Below are 27,276 nucleotides of genomic sequence, written 5' to 3'. Positions count from 1 at the left end.
TTCAGCTCAGGGCCCATAGCCTTTGTGTATCCAGTGCTTTCAGCTATTTCTTGATATCCTGTGGAGTGAATCGAATTGGCTGAAGACTGACATCTGAAATGCTGGGGACCTCGGAGGAGGCCAAAGTGGATCATTCACTTGGTACTTCTGGCTGAAGATTGTAGCAAAGGTTTCAGCCTTATCTTTTGCACTGCTTTGCTAGGCTCCTCCACCATTGAGAATGGGGATATTTGTGGAACCTCCTCCTCCAGTGTGTCATTTAATTATCCACCACCATTCACGACTGGATGTGGCAGGACAGCAGAGCTTAGATCTGATATGTTAGTTATGGAATCGCTTAGCTCTGTCTATTGCTTGCTGTTTGGCATGCAAGCAGTCCTGTGTTGTAGCTTCACCAGATTGACACCTCATTTTTAGGTAAGTCCCCCACCCAGAGTATATTCTGTGTCCTTGCCACCCTCAGTGCTTCCTTGCCCATGTTTGACCTGATACCATAAGACTTCATTGGATCTGGAGTGATGTTGAGGTCTCCCAGGGCAATTCCCTCCTGACTGTATACCACTGTGCCATCACCTTTTCCTGGTCTGTCCTGCTGGTGGGACAGGACATACCCAGGGATGGGGATAGTGGTGTCTGGGACATTATCTGTAAGTTATGATTCCGTGAGGATGACTATGCCTTGCTTAACTAGTCTGTGAGACAGCTCTCCCAATTTTGGCACAAGGCCCCAGATGTTAGTAAGGAGGACTTTGCAGGGTTTGCAGTCGTTGTTTCCTGTGTCTCAATGCCAGGTGGTCCGTCCAGTTTCAATCCTTATTGATTTATTTTTAACAGCTTGATAGACCATTTCAGAGTCAACTATCATTGCTGTGGGTCTGGAGTCACATGTAGGCCAGACCAGGTAAGGATAACAGATTTCCTTCCCTACACAACATTAGTAAACCAGATGGATTTTTACGATAATGGTTGTCATCATTAGATTTTTAAATCCAGATATTTATTGAATTCAAACTCCACTATCTGCCATGGTGGGATTCAAACCCAGGTCTCCAGAGCATTACCCTGGGTCTCTGGATTACTAGTCTAGTGACAATACCACTATGCCACTGTCTCCACCATCTCTCCATCATATATAGCGCAAAAGTTACCATTCTCACTGGCAGTTTGTATTTCACTACATAAATTGAACCAAAACTTGCAGCACAGTAACTTGCTGTTTTCTGAAGAACTGCCTTAGCTAGTGTGAGATTGTCACATTTAGAATGAGGAGACAGGGCTGTAAGCCAGCTGAGTTGTGCCCTTTGCTTCAATGACTGGAATCATTTCTGCAAGGTGGAACTCGAACCAATCTTTGTTCCTGTTTCATTCATTGCTAAATGAGGTTACTGCAGCATTGTAGATGATTTACCACAGAAACGTTTATGCTTCAACATGGGGGCACAGTTTAAAAATAATGGGTCTCCCATTTAAGATGGAGATGAGGTAGAATTTCTTCTCCTAGAGGGTCATTAGTCTTTGGAATTCTCTCCCCTAAAGAGCAGTGGAGGCTGGGCTATTGAATATATTCAAGGCTGAGGAGGACAGATTTGTGATCTACAAAGGAGTCAAGGGTTATTGAGGACAGGCAGGAAAGCAGAGTTAAAACCACAATCAGATCAGCCGTGATCTTATTGAATGGTGGAGCAGTCTTGAGAGGCTGAATGGCCTACTCCTATTTCTTATGATCTTATGATTGCAAGTGGAACTGGATAGTTACAAGCAGACCATTTCCAGCAGGCAGCAGATAGATGGGAACACCACCACCTGCAAATTCCCCTCCAAGCCACTCACCATCCTGATTTGGAAATATATCGCTGTTCCTTCACTATTACTGGGTCAAAATCCTGGAACTCCCTCCCTAACAGCACTGTGGGTGTACCTACACCACATGGACTGCAGAGGTTCAAGAAGGCAGCTCACCACCACCTTCTCAAGGGCAACTAGGGAAGGGCAATAAATGCTGGCCTAGCCAGTGACACCCAAATCCTGTGAAAGAATAAAAAAAAGTTGAGCAGTCAAGAACAAGGGACCATAAATACAAAATTAAATATGAATCATTTAGAAAAGTGGGCAGTAGAAACTTCCTCATACGTAGAATTGTAAGGCAGTGAGACTTCATTCGTGTGTTAGTGGTTGAGGTAGAAAGTGTCAACATTCAGGATTAGATTGGAGAAGTGGATGAAGGCATGTAGTTCAGCACGTAGGACACTTGAACTTCTTGTTCCTTTTGTACTCCTAAACATTGCATTGTGCAATTGATACTGCAGCTGTTTTCTATCAATGCAGCATGTATCTGAAAGTCGATAATGGCCAGTCTGCTGAAAGACTGATCTTTTGCCTTTCAGCAGTTACTTTAGATGTCATTAAAAGGCCACTGGACACATTAAGGTTGCACTGCCAGCTGTTGTTTAATCATCAACAGCATCATGCACAAAGAACAGCTTATCTCTCTCTCTCTCTGCCTTGTCTCTGAATGGTTAATCCCTAACCCCAAGCCCAACTATGACTAACCTCTGCCCAGTCACCTTGTGGAAATTTAGCTCATCTCTAGACCCTTCATTCTGCTTCCGAACCCCACCAAGTTGGGCTGGGACCCCTTAATATTTAAACAATCTTAAAGTTCAAACAGGGGAGATAGTAGCATAGTGGTAATGCCACTGGGCCAGTAATCCAGAGGCCCAGGCCCCTATCATGCAGAACTGTATCAAATGTCCCTCAGAAGTCCATCCTTAGACCCTCCCTTGCTCAAATTGTTTGTGACCTCATCAAAAAATTCAACTGGGTTAAGTCGATCGCGACCTACCCTTCACAAATCTATTATCAGAGTTACAAACTACTGTCCTGGGAAGCCTTTTGAATCAGAGTGTGGTAGGAAGGGACAGAGCGTACAAACTGAAAAGTGCATCAGCAGATAAGGCTAGAGGTTGCAAAAATACTAAAAAGACAGAACTAAAGGCTCTATATCTGAATGTGCATTGAATTTGTAATAAAATGGATAAATTGTCAGCTCAAAGAGAAATAAATATGCATTACCTGATAGCCACTACAGCGACATGGCTGCAAGATGGCAAAGGCTGGGACCTGACTATTCAAGGGTACTTGCCTTTTTGGAAGGGAAGGAAGCTCGGAAAAGGTGGTGAGGTAGCTCTGTTAATTAAGGATAACATTAGTACAATAGTGAGGGATGACCTTAGTTCTAAAGATGAAGATGTAGAATCAGTTTGGGTAGAGATAAGAAATAGCAAAGGTTAAAAAATCACTTGTGGGAGTAGTTTATAGGACCCCCCCCCCCCCCCCAACAGTAACTACACTGTCGGATGGGTATACAAAAATAAATAATGGGGGCTTGTGAGATTGCGATAATCATGGGTGATTTTAATCTACATATAGATTGGACGAATCAGATTGCCAAAGGAGCCTGGCAGATGAGTTAATTGAGTGTTTTCTGGACCATTTCTTAGAGCAGCACATTCTAGAGCCAAACAGAGACTATTCTAGACCTGGTAATATTTCAGTGAGACAGGATTAATTAATGACTTCATAGTAAAGGCGCCTGTAGGTAGCAGTGATCATACCATGATTGAATTTTGCATTTGGTTTAAAGGAGAGAAGACTGGGTCTAAGACTAGTGTTTTAAACTTAAATAAAGGCAATTATAAGTGTATGAAGACAGAGCTGACTAGAGTAAACTGGGAAATTAGGTTAAGGGATAAGTCAGTAGAGATACAGTAGCAGCCATTTATGGAGATGGTTATAACGGTCAGCAAAGAAACACTCCAGTGAGAAATACTCTAGGGGAAGGATGTATCATCCGTGGCTAATGAAGGAAGTTAAAGATAGTGCCAAATTGAAAGAAAAAGCATACAATTCTGTGACGATTAGTAGCTGGTCAGAAATTGGACTGAATATAAAAAACAGCAAAGTATGACTAAAAAATTAATGAGGGAGAAATTGGAGTATGAGAGATAGCTAGCTAGAAATATAAAAACAGATAGTAAGAGTTTCTACAGCTATTTAAAAAGGAAAAGAGTAACTAGAGTGAGCCTTGGTCCTTTAGAGAGTGAGTCTAGGGGATTAATAATGAGAAATAAGGAAATGGTTGATGAATTCAACAGATCATTTGCATTTCGCTTCATGGTAGAGGATACAAATAGCATCCCAGAAATAATTGCAAATCAAGAGGTGAACAGGAGGGAGGAATGGAAAACAATTACAACCACCAGGGAAAGGATACTGAGAAAATCATTAGAACTAAAAGCTGACAAATCCCCAGGTCCTGATGGGCTTCATCCTATGGTCTTAAAAGAAGTGGCTGCTGAGATAGTGGATGTATTGGTTTTAATTTTCCAAAATTCCCAAGACTCTGGCAAGGTCCCATCAGATTGGAAAATAGCGCACGTAATTCCTATATGCAAGAAAGGAGGGAGACAGAAAGCGGGAAACTACAGCCCAGTTATCTTAATATTTGTCATAGGAAAAAATCTGGAATCTATTCTTAAAAAGGTAATTGCAGGGCATCTAGAAAATCTTGATGCAATCAGAGTCAACATGTTTTTGTTAAAGGCAAATTGTGTTTGACTAATTTACTAGAGTTCTTGGAAGAAGAAACTAGTGACATGGATAAAGAGGAACTTGTAAATGTGGTGTACCTGGATCTCCAGAAGGCATTATATAAGGTGCTACATCAAAAATTACTACACAAAATAAGAACTCATGGTGTAGGTGGTAATTTATCAACATGGATAGAGGATTTGTTTGTTAAACAGAGAGTAGGCATTAACGGGTAATTTTTGAGTTGGCAAGATGTAATGAGTGGAGTGTCACAGGGGATAAGCTCTGGGGCCTCAACTATTTACAATCTATATCAATAAGTTGGATGAAGGGACCAAATGGTTGCTAAATTTGCTGATGACACAAAAATAGGTAGGAGAGTAAGTTGTGAAGAGGACATAAGGAGTCTGTGAAGAGATATAGATAGGTAAATTGAGTGGGCAAAATCTGGCAGATGGTGTATCAGTGGGAAAATGCACTTCTCCACTTTGGCAGGAGGAATAGAACATCAGTTTATTATTTAAATGGAGGACTCTGCAGTACAGAGGGATCTGGGTGTCCTGGTACATGAATCACAAAAAGTTAGTATGTAGGTACAGCAAGTGATTAGGAAGGCAAATGGAATGTTGTCATTTATTACAAGGGGAATAGAATATAAAAGCAGGGAAGTTTTGCTACAGTTGTACAGGGCATTGTGAGACCACATCTGGAGTACTGTGTACAGTTTTGGTCTCCTTAAGAAAGGATATACTTGCATTAAAAGCAGTTCAGAGAAGGTTTGCTCGACTGATTCCTGGGATGAAGGGTTTATCCTATGATGAAAGGCTGGGCTGACTGGGCCTGTACCCCTGGCAGTTTCAAAGATTGAGGGGTGATTTTATTGAAATGTATAAGATCCTGAGGCGACTTGACAAGGTGGATGCTGAGAGTATGTTTCCCCTTGTGAGACAGACTAGAACTACGAGACACAGTTTAAAAATAAAGGGGTCTCCCATTTAGGACGGGTATGAGGAGAATTTTTTTTCTCTCAGAAGGTAGTTAGTCCGTGGAATTCTGTTCCCTAGAGAGTTGTGGAGGGTGAGGAATATTTTAAGGCTGAGTTAGATAGACTCTTGATTGACAAGGGAGTCAAAGGGTATAGAGGGGAAACAGGAAAGTATAGGCCACAATCAGATCAGCCATGATCTTATCAAATGGCAGAACAGACTCAAGGGGCTGAATGGCCTACTCATGTTGCTGATTTGTATGTTTGTATGTCCAACTTTTGTACTCTATGCCCCTATTAATAAAGCCTTGGACACTATATGCCTTATTAACAACCCTCTCAACCTGAGCTGTTACCTACAATGACTTGTGCACATACACACCGCAGGCTAAGAGTCCACAGGCAGGAAGGGAATGGGTGACCACCAGGCAGAGCAAGAGGACTAGGCAGGCAGTGCAGGAATCTCCTGTGGCTATTCCCCTGCAAAGCAGATATACCGCTTTGGATACTGTTGAGGGGAATGGCCTCAGGGGAAAGCAGCAACAGCCAAATTTGTAACACCAAATTCTGCTGCACAGGAGAGGAGTAAAAAGTGTGGGAATGCAATAGTTATCGGGGATTCAATTGTAAGGGGAATAGATAGGCGTTTCTGTGGCCGCAAACAAGACTCCAGGAAGGTATGTTGCCTTCCTGGTGCGATGGTCAAGGATGTCTCAGAGCAGCTACAGGACATTCTGAAGGGGGAGGGTGAACAGCCAGTGGTCATGGTACACATTGGTATAAACGACATAGGTTAAAAAAAAGGGATGAGGTCCTAAAAGCAAAATATAGGGAGTTAGGAAGTAAGTTGAAAAGTAGGACATAAAAGCTAGTGATCTCAGGATTACTACCAGTGCCATGTGTTAGTTAGAGTAGAAATAGTAGGATATATGGATGAATACGTGGCTGAAGAGATGGTGTGAGGGGGAGGCTTTCAGATTCCTGGGACATTGGGATCGGTTCTGGGGGAGGTGGGACCAGTACAAACTGGACGGGTTACACCTGGGCAGGACCGGGACTGATGTCATAGGGGGAATATTTGCTAGAGTGGGTGGGGAGGGTTTAAACTAAAATGGCAGGGGGATGGGAACCTGTGCAAGGAGTCAGAGAAAGGGGAGTCAAGGACAAGAGCAAAAGACAGAAAGGGGAATAAGAAAAGTGGTAGGCAGAGAAATCAAGGGCAAGAATCAAACAGGGCCTCAGTGAAAAATAGTGGGAACGGGACAAGTAATGTTAAAAAGACAAGCCTTAAGGCTTTGTGCCTTAACGCGAGGAGCATTCGCAATAAAGTGGATGAATTAACCGCGCAAATAGATGTAAACAGGTATGATATAGTCGGGATTACGGAGACATGGCTGCAGGGTGACCAGGGATGGGAACTGAACATCCAGGGGTATTCAGTATTTAGGAAGGACAGACAAAAAGGAAAAGGCGGTGGAGTTGCATTGCTGGTTAAAGAGGAAATTAACGCAATAGTGAGGAAAGATATTAGCTCTGATGATGTGGAATCTGTATGGGTAGAGCTGAGAAACACATTAGTGGGGGTTGTATATAGACCCCCAAACTGTAGAGGTGATGTTGGGAATGGCATTAAATGGGAAATTAGAGACGCATGCAATAAAGGAACACCTGTAATTATGGATGACTTTAATCTGCATATAGATTGGGCAAATCCATTTAGTAACAACACCATAGAGGAGGAATTCCTGGAGCGTATACGTGATGATTTTCTGGACCAATACGTTGAGGAACCAACTAGAGAACAGGCCATCCTAGACTGGGTATTGTGTAATGAGAAAGGAATAATTGGCAATCTAGTTGTGCAAGGCCCCTTGGGGATGAGCAACCATAATATGATAGAATTCTTCATCAAGATGGAGAGTGACGTAGTTGATTCTGAGACTGGGGTCCTGAATCTTAATAAAGGAAACTACGATGGTATGAGATGCAAGTTGGCTATGATGGATTGGGAAACGTTACTTAAAGGGATGACAGTGGATAGGCAATGACAAACATTCAAAGTGTGCATAAGTGAACTGCAACAATTGTTTATTCCTGTCTGGCACAAAAGTAAAACAGGAAAGGTGGCCAAACCATGTCTTACAAGGGAAGTTAGAGATAGTATTAGATGCAAGGAAAAGGCATACAAATTGGCCAGAAAAAACAACAGACCTGAGGATTAGGAGCAATTTAGAATTCAGCAAAGGAGGATCAAGGGATTGATTAAGAAGAGGAAAATAGAGTACGAGAGTAAGCTTGCAGGGAATATAAAAACTGACTGTAAGAGTTTCTATAGGTATGTGAAGAGAAAAAGATTGGTGACGACAAATGTAGGTCCCTTACAGTCAGAAACAGGGGAATTTATAATGGGGAATAAAGGAATGGCTGACCAACTAAATACATACTTTTGGTTTTGTCTTCACAAAGGAGGACACAAATAACATACCAGAAATGTTGGGGAACACAGGGCTTAGTGAGAGGGAGGAACTGAAAGAAATCAGTATTAGTAGGGAAATGATTTTGGGGAAATTGATGGGATTGAAGACCGATAAATCCCTGGGGCCTGATAATCTACATCCCAGAGTACTTAAGGAAGTGACCCTAGAAATAGTGGATGCATTGGTGGTCATCTTCCGAGATTCTATAGACTCTGGAACAGTTGCTACAGATTGGAAGGTAGCTAATGTAACCCCATGATTTAAAAAGGGAGGTAGAGAGAAAACAGGGAATAATAGACCAGTCAGCCTGACGTCGGGAAAATTCTAGAGCCCATTATAAAAGATTTAATAGCTGAGCACATGGAAAACAGTGACAGAATCAAACAGAGTCAGCATGGATTTATGAAAGGGAAATCATACTTGACAAATCTATTGGAATTTTTCGAGGATGTAACTAGTAGAGTTGATGAGGGGGAACCAGTGGATATGATTTATTTGGACTTTCAGAAGGCTTTCGACAAAGTCCCACATAAGAGATTAGCATGCAAAATTGAAGCGCATAGGATTGGGGTTAGTGTATTGAGATGGATGGAAAACTGGTTGGCAGACAGGAAACAAAGAGTAGGAACAAATGGGTCTTTTTCCGAATGGCAGGCAGTGACTAGTGGGGTACCGCAGGGATCGGTACTGGGACCCCAGTTATTCACAATATATATTAATTATTTAGATGAGGCAACTAAATGTAATATCTCCAAATTTGCAAGTGACACAAAGCTGGTTGGGAGGGTGAGCTGTGAGGAGGATGCAGAGATGCTTCAGTGTGATTTGGACAAGCTGAGTGAGTGGGCAAATGCATGGCAGATGCAGTATAATGTAGATAAATGTGAGGTTATCCACTTTGGTAGCAAAAACAGGTGGGCAGATTATTATCTGAATGGTTATAAGTTGAGGGGAATGTGCAACGAGACCTGGGTGTCCTCGTACACCAGTCGCTGAAGGTAAGCATGCAGGTGCAGCAGACGGTAAAGAAGGCAGATGGTATGTTGGCCTTCATAGCGAGAGGATTTGAATACAGGAACAGGAATGTCTTGCTGCAATTGTACAGGGCCTTGGTGAGACCACACCTGGGATACTGTGTGCAGTTTTAGTCTCCTTATCTGAGGAAGGATGTTTTTGCTACAGAGGGAGTGCAACGAAGGTTTACCTGACTGATTCCTGGGATGGCGGGACTGACATATGGGGAGAGATTGAGTCGGTTAGGATTATATTCGCTGGAGTTCAGAAGAATGAGGGGGGATCTCATAGAAACCTATAAAATTCTAACAGGACTAGACAGGGTAGATGCAGGAAGGATGTTCCCGATGGTGGGGGAGTCCAGAACCAAGGGTCACAGTCTGAGGATATGGGGTAGACCATTTAGGACTGAGATGAGGAGAATTTTCTTCACCCAGAGAGTGGTGAGCCTGTGAAATTCGCTACCACAGAAATTAGTTGAGGCCAAAACATTGTATGTTTTCAAGAAGGAGTTAGACACAGCTCTTGGGGCAAAAGGGATCAAAGGATATGGGGAGAAAGTGGGAGCAGGCTATTGAGTTGGATGATCAGCCATGATCATAATGAATGACAGAGCAGGCTCGAAGGGCCGAATGGCCTCCTCCTGCTCCTGAACCCCCTTTAGATTATGAAAGTTGAAAGACTGTAGACCACAAGACTTTCCCATGGACTTAAGCTGATAAACAACTGCCATCAAAATCTAAAAACCAAAATCGCAGAGACTTTCCTGGATCTCAGGCATTTGGGTGAAGAAGCGGGGAGCTGCTGCACTGAATGGATATGAGTGGTTAGTGTTTACTGTTATTGAGTAATTCTGGTTTGTTTTCTGTCCTTGCTCTTGTTCAGTCTGTCGGACGTCACTGGGGAAAGTGAGGCTCGGGGTCGGTGGCCGGACACAGCCCACCAGCCGATCCAATGGGCTAATAGCCGCACTCGCCGCCCCCCCGGCAGCCCAGCTTTTAGAGGCCAGCGCGACCCCCACTCTCCACTTCATCCAGACAGCAGAATCCGGACACCTTCCAAACCTTCTCCCAGCGGCAGGTACCCGACTCCAGCACCGAGCCAGTCATCAAATGCTCTTCACTGGGGGGTTTGTTTTGGAACAAAATATAAATCCTAACCAATTGATTTTATTAGAACTAACACTCGGTTTAACATTTACACTGATTGTTACAATCGGAATAGTTTGTGCCCTTCAACTTTGGCAAGTGTAGATTTTTAAAGGGCCGCCGCTTAGTCAGGTGAATGAGAGACTTTTATTCTTCCAGTTACAGAAATCCCATCGCATCAAATCTCCCCTCGTCTCACACCCCTTCATCCCTTCATCCCTTCTCCATCTCTCTTTCTCCCCTTCCCTTCATTCCACTTCTGTTCCTGCATTTATTTCTGATCTGTTATCTTTCCCTAGTTATTTTCCAGAGAAATGGCCAGCGGGAACTTTCTGATCCTCGATTCCATCTTGAACGGAAGCACTTTCACTTATTCGGAAAGATTAAAATCCAAACGCACCAAGTGGAATGTCCGCGCCTCCGAAATGTCCAAACGCACCTTCAACCCGATCCGAGCCATCGTGGACAACATGAGGATCGAGCCCAACCCGGATAAGGCCATGATCTCCCTGTCTATCGGTAAGAGATGCGCTGAAATTTTAGACTTAATGATGTTAAAAACTCAGCATTCGGCCCAAACAATTCTTGGCTATCGAATCACCTTTCAGAGCTTCCAAATTCGGGCAGATTTTGCATCTATTGATTCATTTTTCAAGCGAACAGGGCGGGATTCCGGGTACATTGGGAATAAACTACAGTAATAAGAATATAAAATATAATATAAACCGGTGTCGAAGACACTACAGGTTTCAAATATTCAACATAATCAACAACACAAAACACTGTAACTTGGCTTCGAATCTATTAGAGAAACTTGCCAAAAGTAGAGAAAGCGCTGGGATTGAGTGCTAGGTGAGGGGACGGGAGAAGTGGGCAGATCGGGGGTCAGGGAGATACGAGTCTCCCCCCCAAGTGTTCCAGTGATTTGACAGTGAGATTTATCGGCGCTGGGAATGGGGTGAGTTTGGGCAGGGGATTGATTAATCAGCATTTAATAACCTGACTGTCATTTTATTAAAGGTGACCCCACCGTGTTCGGGAACCTTCCGACTGATGACAAGGTTTTACAAGCCATGAAAAATGCAGTGGATTCCGGCAGATTTAACGGCTATGCATCATCCATAGGTACAGATTTACAATCTTTACAGAGAGTGCTGGCATTTGGACTAAACTATTTCCAAATTTTAAGCTTCATCAAAGTCAATTTAGAATATTTCCAAATCTTATGAGGGCTAATTTCAACAAATTACTCAAAGCCACCCTTTCCCCTCCTTTGATGTTTTGGTATACAATAAAACCATTAGTCTCTTTCCCCCAGCCATGCCCCTTGTCAGGCCCTCATCTCCACTCCCTTAAATTCAAGTGATGCAGACTTGAAAGGATAGTGCAGAGAACTGGTTTAGCCACCACCCAAACAGTACTGAGCCCTGCTCTTGCCCGCTAAAACCGCTCACTATTATGGAATCATACTGGAATGCAAAGATAACACGACTTCTTTTCCCGACTGCAGTCTTGATCCTCTCTCACTCTCACCTCCACCAATAAATGCGAGGAGCTCCTGGTCTTTGTCACTAAAATGAAGCTGCCTTTGCCATTTCCCTCCCTCCCACTAGTCCACCAGGCCAAACTTCCTCTAAAATTAATCCCTGCTCTAACCCTGAACTCAAGTCTTTCTCTAGTTACTCTCCCACCTTCTCTCATGCCCTCCCTGAGCTTCTCTTGTCCATGAGACCCACCTCCTGTTCCCTCGATCCTATTCCCATTAAACTGCTGACCACACAGCTTCCCCTCCTGGTTCCCATGTTAACAATATCGTTAATGGTCCTGTGTCTTCAGCAGTTGTTCTTCTTTAAGTCATCATCACCTCTCTCCTCAAAATCTATCCTTAACCTGAATGTCCATGCAAACTGCCATCCTATTTCCAAAATTCCTTTCCACTCTAAAGTCCTTGAGCATGTTCACCTCCCAAATCCTTGCCTATCCATTCCAGAGCTCCCTGTTTAATCCCTCCAATCAGATTTCTGCCCTGCCACAGGACTGGAAAGGCTCTTATCAAAATCACAAATGACAACCTATGTGACTGTAACAAAGATTAAATATCCTACCTACCCCTTCATGACTTGTTTCCAGCCTTTAACATAATTGACCACACCATCGTCCACCAACATCTCTCCACTGTTGTCCATCTGAGTGAGATTACTCATCTGGTTCCATTCTAATTTATCTAATTGTAGACAGAGTATCACTTGCGATGGTTTCTCTTCCTGCTGCTGCACCATTACCTCTGGTGTCGCCCAAGGATCTATCCTTGGTCCCTTCCTACTTCTAATCTACATGCTGCCTCTCAGCAACTTCATCGGAAAGTACAGTAGCTTTCATATTATGGTGATGTAGTGGTAATGTCACTGGTCAAGTCATCCAAAAGTTCAGACTAATGCTCTGGAGACACAGGTTTAAATCCCATCATGTCAGATGGTGGAATTTAAAATTCAATTGATTAATACAAATCTGGAAATGAAAGCTGGTCTCAGTAATTATGCCATGATTTTTTCAAAATTCATTCATGGAATGTGGCTGTCACTGACTAGGCCAACATTTATAGCCCATCCCTAATTGCCCTAGAGAAGGTGGTGGTGAGCTGTCTTACATACATACAAACTGCTGCAGTCCATGTGGTGTAGGTACATCCACAGTACTGTTAGGGAAGGAGTTCCAGGATTTTGACCCAGTGACAGTGAAGGAACGGCGATATATTTCCAAGTCAGGTTGGTGAGTGGCTTAGAGGGGAACTCCCAGGTGGTGGTGTTCCCATCTATCTGCGAATGTGGTGCTGAACACTGTGCAATCATCCTTGATGTGGCTCCTTGATGTCACACTTTGTCAAATGCTGCCTTGATGTCAAGGGCAGACACCCTCAATCCTTGAGTGCAGCAGTTTTGTTCATGTTTGGACCAAGCCTGGAATGAGGTGACTCTGCTGGAACCCAAACTGATGATCGAGAGTAGACTGATGGAGCGGTAATTGGCCGGGTTGGATTTGTCCTGCATTTTGTGTACAGGACATACCGGGGCAATTTTCCACATTCCTGGGCAGATGCCAGTGTTGTAGCTGAACTGGAACAGCTTGGCTACGAGAGTGGCTAGTTCTGGAGCACAAGTCTTCAGTAATATTGAGAGAATATTGTCAATGCCCATAGCCTTTGCAGTATCCAGTGCCTTCAGCCGTTTCTTGATATCACATGGAGTGAATCTAATTGGCTGAAGACTGGCATCTGTGATGTTGGGGACCTCGGGAGGAGGCTGAGATGGATCATCCACTCAGCACTTCTGGCTGAAGATTGTTGCAAATGCTTCAGCCTTACCTTTTGCACAGATATGCTGGGCTCCTCTATCATTGAGAATGGGGATATTTGTGGAGCCTCCTACTCCAGTGAGTTGTTCAATTGTTCACCGCCATTCATGACTGGATGTAGTACGACTGCAGAGCTTAGATCTGATCCGTTGATTGTGGGATATTTAGTTCTGTCCATTTTATGCCTCGTATGCTGTTTGGCACGCAAGCAGTCCTGTGCTGTGGCTTCACCAAGTTAACACCCCATTTTTATGTACGCCTGGTGTTGCTCCTGCACTCATCATTGAACCAGGGTTGATCCCCTGGCTTGGTGATAATGGTAGAGTGGGGGATATGCCAGGCTATGAGGTTACAGGTTCTGGCTGCATTCAATTCTGCTGCTGCTGATGGCCCACAGCACCTCATGGATGCCCAGTTTTGAGTTGCTAGATCCGTTAGAAATCTATCCCATTTAGCACAGTGGTAGTGCCACACAACATGATGGAGGGTATCCTCAATGTGAAGACGGGGCTTCGTCTCCACAAGGACTGTGCGGTGGTCACTCCTACCGATACTGTCATGTCCAGATGCATCTGCGACAGGTAGATTGGTGAGGATGAGGTTAAGTATGTTTTTCCCTCTTGTTGGTTTCCTCACCCCCTGTCACAGACTCAGTCTAGCAGCTATGTCCTTTAGGACTCAGCCAGCTCGGTCAGTAGTGATGCTACCAAGTCACTCATGGTGATGGATATTGAAGTCCCCCACCCAGAGTACATTCTGCACCCTTGCCACATTCAGTTCTTCTTCAAAGTGGTGTTCAACATGGGCAAGTGCTGATTCATCAGCTGAAGACAGAGCATTGGGGAAGACGGTAGGTGGTAATCAACAGAATGTTTTTTTGCCCATTTTTGACCTAATGCCATGAGACATCATGTGGTCAGGAGTCGATGTTGAGGACTCCCAGGGCAACTCTCTCCTGACTGTATACCACTGTGCCTCCACCTCTGCTGGGCCTGTCTTGCTGGTGGGACAGGACATACCCAGGGATGGTGACGGTGGTGTCTGGGACATTATCTGTAAGGTATGATTCCATGAGGATGACTATGTCAGGCTGTTGCTTGACTAGTCTGTAGGGCAGTACGTCCAATTTTGGCGTAAGCCCCAGATGTTAATAAGGAGAACATTGCAGGGTTGACAGGGCTGGGTGTGCCTTTGTCCTTTCCGGTGCCTGGGTTGATGGCGGGTGGTCCATCCGATTTCGTACCTTTTATTAGACTTCGTAGCAGTTTGATACAGCTGAGTAGCTTGCTAGACCATTTACAAACATACAAACAAAATAATTTAAATAATACTCTGCCTTTCTGTTTTTTACACCCAAGCGTATAACTTCACATTTATCCACATTATACTGCATCTGCCATGTGTTTGCGCACACACACAACTTGTCTAAATCACCCTGAAGCCTCCTTGCATCCTCCTCACAATTCACAACCCGCTCAGTTTTGTGTCATCAGCAAACTTGAAAATATTGCATTTGGTTCCCTCATCCAAGTCATTTATATATATCGTGAGTAGCTGGGGCCCAAGCACTGATCCCTGAGGTACCCCACTAGTCACCGCCTGCCATCTGGAAAAAGACCCGTTTATTCCCACTCTCTGTTTCCGGTCTGTCAACCAATTCTCAATCCATGCCAGTATATTACCCTAAAGCCCATGTGCTTTAATTTTGCCCACTAGCCTCTTATGTGGGATCTTTTCAAAAGCCTTCTTGAAATCCAAATACACCACATCCACTGGTTCTCCCTTATCTATTCTATTAGTTACATCCTCAAAAAAACTCCAGTAGATTAGTTAAGCATGATTTCCCTTTCATAAATCTATGCTGACTTTATCTAATCCAGTTAATGCTTTCCAAGTGTTCTGTTACCACGTCTTCTATAATAGACTCTAGCATTTTCCCCACTACTGATGTTAGGCTAACTGGTCTGTAAATCTCTGTTTCTTCTCTCTCCCTCCTTTTTTAAATAGTGGGGCTACATTTGCCACCCTCCAATCTGTAGGAACTGCTCCAGAGTCTATAGAATTTTGGAAGATGACCACCAATGTATCCAATATTTCCAGTGCCACTTCCTTTAGTACCCTGGGATGTAGATTATCAGGCCCTGGGGATTTTTCAGCCTTTAACCCCATTAATTTCTCTAGCACCATTTTTTTTACTAATACTAATTTTCTTCAATTCCTCCCTTTCACTAGACCCTTGGTTCCCTAACATTTCTGGGAAATTATTTGTGTCCTCTCTTGTGAAGACAGAACCAAAATATGTGTTCAATTCTTCTGCCATTTTGTTGTTCCCCATTATAACTTTCCCCGTTTTTGATTGTAAGGAACCTATGCTTGTCTTCACTAATGTTTTTCTCTTCATATATGTAGAAGCTTTTAAAGTCAGTTTTTAGGCTCCCTACAAGTTTACTCTCATACCCCATTTTCCTTTCTTGATCAATCTTTTTGTCCACTTTTGCTGAATTCTAAACTGCTCCTAATCCTCAGGCTTGTTGCTTTTTCTGGCAATTTTATATGTTTCCTCTTTGGATCTAATACTATCCCTAATTTCTTTTGTAATTCATGCTTGAGCCACCTTTCCTGTTTTATTTTAACCTTGTTAGTCATCTTAGCTTTATTTTGCACTATGACTCCATTTGTTTCTCGCCCTTGTATTTTCTGCCTTCCACTTTTGCTTTTACTTTTCTATATTTCATTTCTATCCTTGTTTTCCCCTCCTCTGTCTCCCTGCTCAGGTTCCCATCTCCCTGCCATTCTCGTTTAAACCCTCCCCGACAGCACTAGCAAATACCCCGAGGACATTGGTCCAAGTCCTGCCCAGATGCAACCTGCCCTGTTTGTACTGGACCCGCCTTCTCCAGAACGGGTCCCAATGTCCCAGGATTCTGAACCCTTCATCCCTATATCATTTCTTCAGCCATATGTTCATCTGATCCTGTTATTTATACTCTCGCTAGCACATGGCATTGGTAGTAATCCTGAGATTACTAACTTTGAGATCCTACCTTTTAATTTACATCCTAACTCCCTATATTCAGCTTGTAGGACCTCATCCCTTTTTTTATCTATGTCATTGGTACCAATATGTACCACGACCACTGGCTGTTCACCCTCCCCCTTCAGAATATCCTGCAGCCTCTCTGAGACATCCTTGACCCTGGCACCAGGGAGGCAACATATGACCCTGGAGTCTCTTTTGCGGCCGCAGAAACGCCTGTCTGTTCCCCTTACTATTGAATCCCCTATCACTATAGCCCTGCCACTCTTCTTCCTCCCCTCTTGTGCAGCAGAGCCACCCGTGGTGCCATGGACTTGGCTCCTGCTGCTTTCCCCTGAGAAGTCATCTCCCCCAACAGTATCCAAAACGGTGTATCTGTTAGAGAGGGGGATGGCCACAGGGGACTGCTGCATTGCCTGCCTTCCTCTACTCTGCCTGGCGGTCACCCATCCTCTTTCTGCCTGTTCAGTCTTTACCTGCAGTGTGACCACCTCACTGAACATACTGTCCATGATAATCTCAGCTTCGCGGATACTCCACAGTGAATCCACCCCCAGCTCCAGCTCCAAAGTGTGGTTAGCCAGTAGCTGTAGCTGGACACACTTCCCGCACACATGGTCACCAGGGACACTAGAAGTGTCTGTGACTTCCCACATAGTGCAGGAGGAGCATATCACAGGTGCGAGCTCTGCTGCCATTACTTCCCTTTAGATTAAGCTTGTTAGTTATTCCATTTAAAGAATATTAACTATGTGAGGGGCCTTATTCCACTCCAAACACTCCCAGCACTGTTCAAATTCCTCACCTTATTTTGTTTAAGGTAATGGACTGCAGGAGTTTAATTAGTAGTAGAAGTAGAAGTGCTCACCTCAGCTGCCTCCTCTGTATCGGGTCACTTTTTGAATTGTGACGTCACTTCAAACTCCACTGCCTGAAGGTCCTGAGGGTACCCCTCTCCTCACCGGTCTCGGCCTCTGTTTCTCTCGCCCTTTTATCCCGCTCTCACTGGCCTCTCCTCACCGGTCTCGGCCTCTGTTTCTCGCGCCCTTTTATCCCGCTCTCACTGGCCTCTCCTCACCGGTCTCGGCCTCTGTTTCTCGCGCCCTTTTATCCCGCTCTCGCTGGCCTCTCCTCACCGGTCTCGGCCTCTGTTTCTCGTGCCCTTTTATCCCGCTCTCACTGGCCTCTCCTCACCGGTCTCGGCCTCTGTTTCTCACGCCCTTTTAACCCGCTCTCGCTGGCCTCTCCTCACCGGTCTCGGCCTCTGTTTCTCGCGCCATTTTATCCCACTCTCACTGGCCTCCCCTCACCGGTCTCGGCCTCTGTTTCTCGCGCCCTTTTATACCGCTCTCGCTGGCCTCTCCTCCCGGCCTAAAACTCACCTTCCTCCAAACCTAACAGCAACTTTTAGTTAATTGCTAAATTAAAGAAAGACTAGACTTTAGATAGAATTTAACCCTTAATTTAACCCTTAAACTCCCTTAGTCACCAATCTCCAACTGCTCCCGGACGTTCGACAATAGTGGGTCCCGGCTTGTCCATTCACAGATTTGTCTGGTCTGAACAGGGGAGGAGTCCAGAAAATTTAGCACTAAGACCGGGGGTTATTAGCTGGCAGGGGAAGGTGCCCTAGTGCGTCGGCATGTGTGATTTGACTACCCAAACGGTGAACAAAACTGTACTCGTAGGCGGCTAATATTAGTGCCCATCTCCAGGTGCGAGCCGATGCGATAGAGGGTATCGCTTTATCTTCTCCAAATAATCTCAGTAGGGCTTGTGGTCAGTTATAATATGGAAATGGCAACCGTGGAGATATTGATGAAACTTCCAGATGCTGAACACAATAGATAAGCCCTCTTTTTCAACCTGGGAATATTGTCACTCTGCCACACTGAGTGTGTGAGATGTATAAACAACGGGTCATTCGGAACCGTCCGCCATCCGATGTGAAAGGACAGTCCCTATTCCATAAGGGGATGTGTCACAAGTTAAAATTAATTCCTTCTTGGGTCAAAGTGGAGGCCAACAATCTTAACAATCGCTTCACTTTCAGGAAGGTATCCTGGTGTGGGGCCTTGCCAACTCCACTTCTGGTTCTTCTTAAGCAGGCCGTACAATGGGGCCAGTACAGTAGAGAGGTTTGGGAGGAATCGGCCATAGTAGTTTACCATGCCTAAGAAGGCCTTAAGCATGTGGTATTTCTCTGGGCAGGTGCCTCGCGAATGGCCTGGACTTTCTCTTCCAAAGGATGCAAGCCCTACGCATCAACCTTGTGGCCCAAGTAAACTACCTCCTTAGCTCGGAACAGACACTTCTCTCATTTTAAACGTACCCCCACTTGTGCGAAGCGTTTAAGCACCTCTTCTAGGTTTGCCAAGTGTTCATCGTCAGTTAGTCCCGTGACCAATGATAACATGGGGCAATCCTTGGAGCAAGTTTTCCATTGTTCTTTGGAAAATAGCACATGCCGAGGAGACCCCAAAGGGTAGACGTGTGTATTGATACAATCCTCAGTGCATATTAATGGTGATGAATTCCCCAGAGTCCTTTTCCAACTCTACCTGCTGGTAGGCATGGCTCATGTCTAATTTCAGATATGTGGTGCCCCCTGCCAAATTTGAATACAATTCCTCAATCTTGGGTGTCGCATGTCTATTAAGTTTGGCCACTTTATTGACAGTTAGCTCATAGTCACCGCATAAACACACGCTTTGGTCCAGCTTCAGTATAGGTTCGACGGGTGCCGCCCACTCAGAAAATTGCACTGGTTGTAGGATGCCCAATTTTTCCATTCTGTCCAGTTCAATTTCAGCTTTGTCCCATAGAGCATAAGGGACTGGCCTGGCTCTTATAAATCTGGGGGTTGTGATTGGGTCTACATGAATTCTGGCCAGCAGCCCTCAAATCCTTCCTAACTCATCGTTGAAAATGGAAGCATACCTTTGCAACAATTCCTATAAGCTTTTCGCTGTAATTTGAAAAATTTCTGCCCATTTCAATTTAATCTTTTCGAGCCAGTTGCAGCCTATTAAGCTGGGGCCCTCTCCAGTTACCACTATCAAGGGCAACCTTTCAGATCAATCTCCATACGTCACTGAAACTTGACATAACCCTTTCAGTCTTATTTCTTCATCTGTGTATGTTCTCAGTGTAGTGTCCGAAACTTCCAATCTTAGAGGATGGGTTCCTTCATTCAAGTATCTGAATGTATGTTCTCCAGTGATGGACATCGATGCTCCAGTATCAACTTCCATCTTAACGGGTTGTCCATTGACTATAACGACTACTTGGATTGGCTCAATTCTACCCACTTTCAGGTTTTATAATGGATGGATGTCTGATTCTATTTCTCTTGGTTCTTCCATGAGACACATTTCACGATTTCTCCTTTTGCCTTTAAAATGCTGTCTTAACCTATCTCTGCAGTGTCAACTTATGTGACTATGGCAGTGGCAGAAAAAGCATTCGACTTGTTTGAATTGTCGATCGCCCACTGGATGCCTGGATGCAATTCTCTCATTCGTTTTGTGGGTTTTCACTGTGGCACTCCTGCTTTTTACTGATCCGTACATCGGGGGCGTTTCCCGCCTTTTTGTGGGGCCCGATGTTTTTGCACCTTTTGTTGCCAGTCTGCCCCGCCCACCAGATGGACATTGCCATTTTGTGTATCTCTTGTAGCTTCCAAATTTCTAACAGCGTTCTCCATGTCTGTGGCTAATTCTAATGCCTTAATGAAGTCTTGATTAACTTCGGCTCGCAAACGCCTTTGAATAGTATCATCTACAATCCCACAAATCAGTCAGCCTCTCAACATATCACTAATGGACGTTCCGAATTCACAATATCCGGTTAATGCCTTTAAAATGGCCACATGGTCAGCTATTGTCACCCTTGGAAGCCGATACCTTGAATTGAACTTGAAGCGCTGCGTAGTGACTGAGGGTTTTTGTCTCAGGTGGTTTTGTACAATTTTTATTAACTCATCGAAAGTCTTCGAGTCGGGGGTGTTAGGTGACGTGAGGCTGTGGATCAGCCTGTACGTTTTGCTCCTGCATGTGGACAAAAGAATTGCCCCCTTCCTCCCCGCGATGTCGTTAGCGGTAAAAAAGAACATTTGGTGTTCGACATACTGAGACCGGTCATCTGAAATGGGGTTAAATGGATCGACAGGCCCGAGCTGTGGCATCGTGAATGACTGCAAGGGGACTTCACTTCTGACAACAGAAATGAGTGGTGTTCACCCCTCTCCTAATTTTACTCAGTTCTGTTGAAGGGTCATGAGGACTCGAAATGTCAACTCTTTTCTTCTCCGCTGATGCTGCCAGACCTGCTGAGTTTTTCCAGGTAATTCTGTTTTTGTTTAGGCTCTCAAGCACCTAGTCCTGCCTCCATTTTTTGAGGAGGCGATGGCATAGCGGTATTTTCACTGGACCAGTATTCCACAGCAGATGGTGAAAATTGAATTCAATTTAAAAAAATCTGGAATCAAAAGTCTGGTGGTGACCGTGAAACCATTGCTGATTGTCATAAAAACCCATCTAATGTCCTTTAGGAAACCTGCTGTCCATACTTGGTCTGGCCTACATGTGATTCCAGACCCACAATGTGATTGACTAAATACCCCCTGAACAAGGGCAATTAGGAATGGGCAACAAATGCTGGCCACATCCCATGAACAAATAAAAAAAAATGACTGCAGTATATCTGGGAGACACCCATCTACTTGCAGCCCTTCACTCTGGCCTCACTCTCTGCTCAACCTGAAAACTTGCCAGCCTTTGTTTCTTTGCCACACAGCTGCAAGCAATGCTGCCTCTCCCCACCACTCACTTCCTGGTGAGACACTGACACTCCATAAAATCCCAAATTGTTGGAAAAATCACTGTCAGTTGGCTGATGAACAGCGTTAATTACCTGCCCACCTCCATTCAGTGTAAATATGATCCGTCTGGACACCTTCATCTGGGAGGTTTGGCCAGCAGCTGTATGATGTCAGGGAGTCACCCAAGGCAACCCAACCTCTGTTCCCACCAGCTCAGGGCTCATAAAATTCTGCCCATTGAGTCTAAAGTTCACTGAATGCCCTTCATGAATGGTTGGCAGTGCATGAATTTTTGTTTTAATTTCCCATCTATTTCTTTTCAATTCACCAAAGTTTTTGGTTTCTGTTCCAATCTGCATTACTGCACATCTGTCTAAATTAAAATCATTCCACAGCCTATCTGCATAATTGATTGAGATCTTGTTAAAAGTTGTTTAATCCTTTTTTTTTGCCATTGGATTAAATGGCTGAATGTGATCAGCAAATGTTATATGAAAATCATTTATGAAGTAGTATGAACAGGAAGGACACTGAACTACTGTTAAATTACTGCCCCATCTCAATTTGTCTTTGGTGTCAGTGCTAGATCCAGCAGCTGATTCAACAGTAATTCTATTATCCTTCAATTTACTTAGCTTTGCTTAGTTACTTCCTGATCTCTTCAGAACATCTACTTCTAGGTTTTCTGAACGCTTGATTTTTCAAGGTTAAGGCCACAGGATTTCCAGGGTTTCCAAGCATCCTTCTTCTCAAAAGCCTTAAATTGCTTGTCTTGTAGAGGAGGGATGAATTAACTTGTGTAAAATGGCTGAGGAAAGGTTGGAATGCTCATTCGTTCTTTACTCATTTCGGCTTCTTTCTGTGCAGGCTATCAGAGCAGCAGGGATGCAGTGGCAAATTTTTACAGCTGCCCTGAGTCACCTCTCGGGGCAAAGGTAAGAGCCAGCAACATTAGGTTTTATGGTGGGGGAGGGAGTTGGGGAGGGAGGTAGGAGAGGGAAGGGAAGGGGGTTTTGGGAGAAGGAGAGATGTGGGTGAAGAAGTGGTGTCTGGGGTGGGGATGCGGGGGTGGTGGGTGGCAGTGAGGGGCATGTCTGATGCCGTCTTAAATGTAAATATTATTGTGGTTAAAGCACCCCATATATTTCTTATTTGCTATTTATAAACAGATAACATGCAATTAATTAGTTTGATTCATACCAAGTGCCTTTTAATTCTTAGGATGTGATTTTGACAAGCGGCTGCAGTCAGGCCATTGAACTGGCCATCTCTGTCTTGGCAAATCCAGGCCAAAACATCCTGATTCCCAGGCCTGGCTTCTCTCTCTATAAAACACTGGCAGTGTCGCTGGGCATTGAGGTCAAACACTACAACTTGCTGGTATGTAACAATAGTGTAAAGAAAGTATGAGTTGTGGGTTGAATGGTCCTGGATCTGGTAACATTATCTGCTGGGCTGATGTCTCTCCACCTCACACAATGGAAGGGGATTCCCAACAGCTCTGCAAAAGAGGCCACTGTTGAGACTTGGTTTATGGGAATCACAGAATCACAGTGCAGAAGAGGCCCTTTGGCCCATCGAGTCTGCACTGACACGTGAGAAACACCTGACCTACCTACCTAATCCCATTTACCAGCACTTGGCCCATAGCCTTGAATGTTATGATGTGCCAAGTGCTCATCCAGGTACATTTTAAAGGATGTGAGGCAACCCACCTCCACCACCCTCCCAGGCAGTGCATTCCAGACCGTCACCACCCTCTGGGTAAAAAGGTCTTTCCTCACGTCCCCCTTAAACCTCCTGCCCCTCACCTTGAACTTATGCCCCCCTGTGACTGACCCTTCAACTAAGGGAACAGCTGCTCCCTATCCACCCTGCCCATGCCCCTCATAACCTTGTACACCTCGATCAGGTCGCCCCTCAGTCTTCTCTGCTCCAACGAAAACAACCCAAGTCTATCCAACCTCTCTTCATAACTTAAATGTTTCATCCCAGGCAACATCCTGGTGAATCTCCTCTGCACCCCCTCCAGTGCAATCACATCCTTCCTATAATGTGGCGACCAGAACTGCACACAGTACTCCAGCTGTGGCCTCACCAAGGTTCTATACAACTCCATCATGACCTCCCTACCTTTGTAATCTTTGCCTTAATTGATAAAGGCAAGTGTCCCATATGCCTTTTTCACCACCCCACTAATATGCCCTCTGCCTTCAGAGATCTATGGACGCACACGCCAAGGTCCCTTTGTTCCTCAGAACTTCCTAGTGCCATGCCGTTCACTGAATACTTCCTTGTCAAATTACTCCTTCCAAAGTGTATCACCTCACACTTTTCAGGGTTAAATTCCATCTGCCACTTATCTGCCCATTTGACCATCCCGTCTATATCTTCCTGTAGCCCAAGACACTCAACCTCACTGGCCAATCTTTGTGTTATCCGCAAACTTACTAATCCTACCCCCCCACGTAGTCATCTATGTCATTTATATAAATGACAAATGTTAATGTTAATGGTAATGTTTAGAATAAATCACAGAAAGTAATGCAGGGGAGGTTAGTAAAATCTCTTTAAACTCTAAACTGAGAAATTAAAAATTTCTATTGGGTAACCAAAACAGGAAGTGAATTAATAAGAGTATAAGCACAGCAGTTTAGAGTCATTAATTTACTGCAGCAGTAGTTTAAACTGATGCTGGGGAGATATAAGTATTGCATTAAATTTCTAAAAAATTTTTTCATTCATGGATGTGGGCTTCACTGGCTGGACCAGCATTTATTGTCCATCCCTATTGCCCTTGAGAAGGTGATGGTAAGCTGCCTTCTTGAACCGCTGCAGTCCATGTGATGTAGGTACACCCACAGTGCTGTTAGGGAGTGAGTTCCTGGATTTTGACCCAGCGACAGTGAAGGAACAGTGATATATTTCCAAGTCAGGATGGTGAGTGACTTGGTGGGGAACTTCCAGGTGGTGGTGTTCCCATCTATCTGCTGCCCTTGTCCTTCTAGATGGTAGTGGTCATGGGTTTGGAAGGTGCTGTCGAAGGAGCCTTGGTGAATTCCTGCAGTGTATCTTACACCAAGGCTCCTTCAACAGCCATCTTAACTAGTTAAACTACTTAATATAACTACAAATAATCATTGAGTGATATTTCTAAACTTGAAACCTGATTAGTTAAATAAAACACAATAAAGATGGAAGGGGAGGTGATGTGTTGCAGCTGTAGCATGTGGGAACTGGTGGACACCATTAGGATCCAGAGCAACCACAACTGCAGGAAGTGTCTGCAGCTTGAGGCTCTTTGTCTCAGAGTTGATAAGTTGGAGTCTAAACTTCGGACATGGCAACGCATCAGGGAGAGGCAAGGTTACCTAGACACTTTGTTCCATGAGACAGTCACATCACTTGGGTTAGGTACTTCGGATTTAGTCCATGGAGGGTGTTACTGTAAGAGAGGCAGGTATGGGAATTAAGAAGATAGTAATGGAGAAGCCTAAGCTCTTGCACTTATACAACAGGTTTGAGGTTTTACAGTTTGTCTGGACAAGAGCAGGGAGGATGAGCAAAATGACCATAGCATTGGAGGTCATTCAAGTAGGGAGAGCAAAAATGAATGTTGCTGTATAGCATAGTTGCTCTATAGTTAGAGAGATTGATAATGTTCTCTGCAACAGAGAGTGAGTCCAGAAGGCTGTGTTGTCTGCCTAGTGCCAGAGTTAAGCACACAAGAACAAGATGGGAAAACCACCACCTGATTACAAAAGTAGGGAGGTCATGTTGGAGTTGTATAGAACCTTGGTGAGGCCACAGCTGGAGTACTGTGTGCAGTTCTGGTTGCCACATTATAGGAAGGATGTGATTGCACTGGAGGGGGTGCAGAGGAGATTCACCAGGATGTTGTCTGGGATGAAACATTTAAGTTATGAAGAGAGGTTGGATAGACTTGGGTTGTTTTCGTTGGAGCAGAGAAGACTGAGGGGCGACCTGATCGAGGTGTACAAGATTATGAAGGGCATGGTCAGGGTGGATAGGGAGCAGCTGTTCCCCTTAGTTGAAGGGTCAGTCACAAGGGGGCAAAGTTCAAGGTGAGGGGCAGGAGGTTAAGGGGGGATGTGAGGAAAAACTTTTTTACCCAGAGGGTGGTGACGGTCTGGAATGCACTGCCTGAGAGGGTGGTGGAGGCGAGTTCCCTCACATCCTTTAAAATGTACCTGGATGAGCACTTGGCACGTCATAACATTCAAGGCTATGGGCCAAATGCTGGTAAATGGGATTAGGTAGGTAGGTCAGGTGTTTCTCAAGTGTCGGTGAAGACTCGATGGACCGAAGGGCCTCTTCTGCACTGTGATTCTGTGAGGTTCCCCTCCAAGCCACTCACCATCCTGACTTGGAAATATATCGCCATTCCTTCACTGTCACTGGGTCAAAATCCTGGAACTCCCTTTCTAACAGCACTGTGGGTATACCTACACCACATGGACTGCAGCAGTTCAAGAAGGCAGCTCACCAACACCTTCTCAAGGGCAATTAGGGATGGACAATAGATGCTGGCCCAGCCAGTGAAGCCCACATCCCGTGAATGAATAATAAAAAAAAAGAATTGGGAGCAGGAGTAGACCTTTCGGCCCATCAAGCCTGCTCTGCCATTAGATAAGATCATAGCTGATCTGATTGTGGCCTCAACTCCACTTGTCTGTCCTTCATAACCCTTGACTCCTTTTTTGATCAAAAATCTATCTAACTCATTCTTGAATATATTCAATGACCTAGCCACCACTGCTCTCTAGGAAAGAGATTTCCACAGACTATTGACCTTCTGAGAGAAAAAAAATTCTTCTTACCTCAGTCTTAAATGGGAGACCCCTCATTTCTAAGCTGGGAACCTCAGTTCTAGACCCTCCCACAGGGGGAAACATCCTCCCAGCATCCATCTTGTCAAATCCCCTCAGAATTTTACATGTTTTAAAAGGGTCACCTCTCATTCTTCTAAATTTCAATGGGTATAGGCCCAACTTGTTCAACCTTTCCTCATAAGGTAATCCTTTATCCCAGGAGTCAGTCAAGTGAGCCTTCTCTGAATTGATTCTAATGCAATTATATCCTGTCTTAAGTAAGGAGACCACAACTGTACACAGTACTCCAGATGCAGTCTAACTAAGGCCCCATACAGCTGCAGCAACATTTCAATACTTTTCTATTCCAGTCCCCTTGCAATAAGTGACAACATTCCACTTGCTTGGAGTTTCATAGTTTAAAACAGCGAGAGGAGAGCTGGGATTTGTACAGTTTAAAACAACAAGAGGAGAGCTGGGATTTGTATAGTTTAAAACAGCGACAGGAGAGCCGGGAGCATATGGAGAGCGAACCTGTGTGAGAAGTGCAGCGGCCAGGGGAGTTAAAAACCGGTGGTTTCAACCTGTTTATACCTGTAAGGGGCAAAGTGTGATGTCACAGGAAAATAGGTAGGTGATTAGTTGGTATCTATTCCGTGTCTCGCTTAATTGGCCAAGTGGTTTAAATCAGAAGACGTTGTTACAGCTGAAGAGTACAGTTAAAAAATTCACTTGTAAAATGTTTAACATCCAAATTAATTAATTAAATAGAATAGAGATGACTGGGCAGGTGATGAGTTGCAGCTGTAGTATGTGGGAGCTGGTGGGCGCCGGTGTGATCCACGGTGACCACATCTGCAGCAAGTGTTGGCTGCTCCAGGAACTTCGGCTCAGAGCTGATGAACTGGAGTCCGAGCTGCGGACACTGCAATACATCAGGGAGGGGGAGAGTTATCTGGACACTGTGTTTCAGGAGGCAGTCACACCCCTTAGATTAATTACATCAAATTTGGACTGTGG

At 44.5% G+C, this 27,276-nt stretch overlaps 1 protein-coding gene across 1 annotated transcript in view; it reads left to right on the top strand.

The window, feature by feature from the left end:
- The first annotated feature begins 10,027 nt into the window (after nt 1-10,027).
- The window catches only part of tat (tyrosine aminotransferase), an 89,983-nt gene continuing 72,734 nt past the window's right edge, over nt 10,028-27,276 (top strand). The window contains exons 1-5 of the mRNA XM_078544746.1: nt 10,028-10,146; nt 10,514-10,733; nt 11,235-11,339; nt 22,292-22,359; nt 22,646-22,804. Coding sequence (XP_078400872.1) covers nt 10,529-10,733; nt 11,235-11,339; nt 22,292-22,359; nt 22,646-22,804 — 537 coding nt within the window. The 5' untranslated portion in view covers nt 10,028-10,146; nt 10,514-10,528. The remainder of the gene's footprint in view (nt 10,147-10,513; nt 10,734-11,234; nt 11,340-22,291; nt 22,360-22,645; nt 22,805-27,276) is intronic.

The sequence above is a fragment of the Cetorhinus maximus genome, chromosome 6 (genome assembly GCF_964194155.1).
Source record: "Cetorhinus maximus chromosome 6, sCetMax3.hap1.1, whole genome shotgun sequence".
Lineage (NCBI taxonomy): Eukaryota > Metazoa > Chordata > Chondrichthyes > Lamniformes > Cetorhinidae > Cetorhinus > Cetorhinus maximus.
This window is presented reverse-complemented; position numbering and strand designations above follow the sequence as displayed.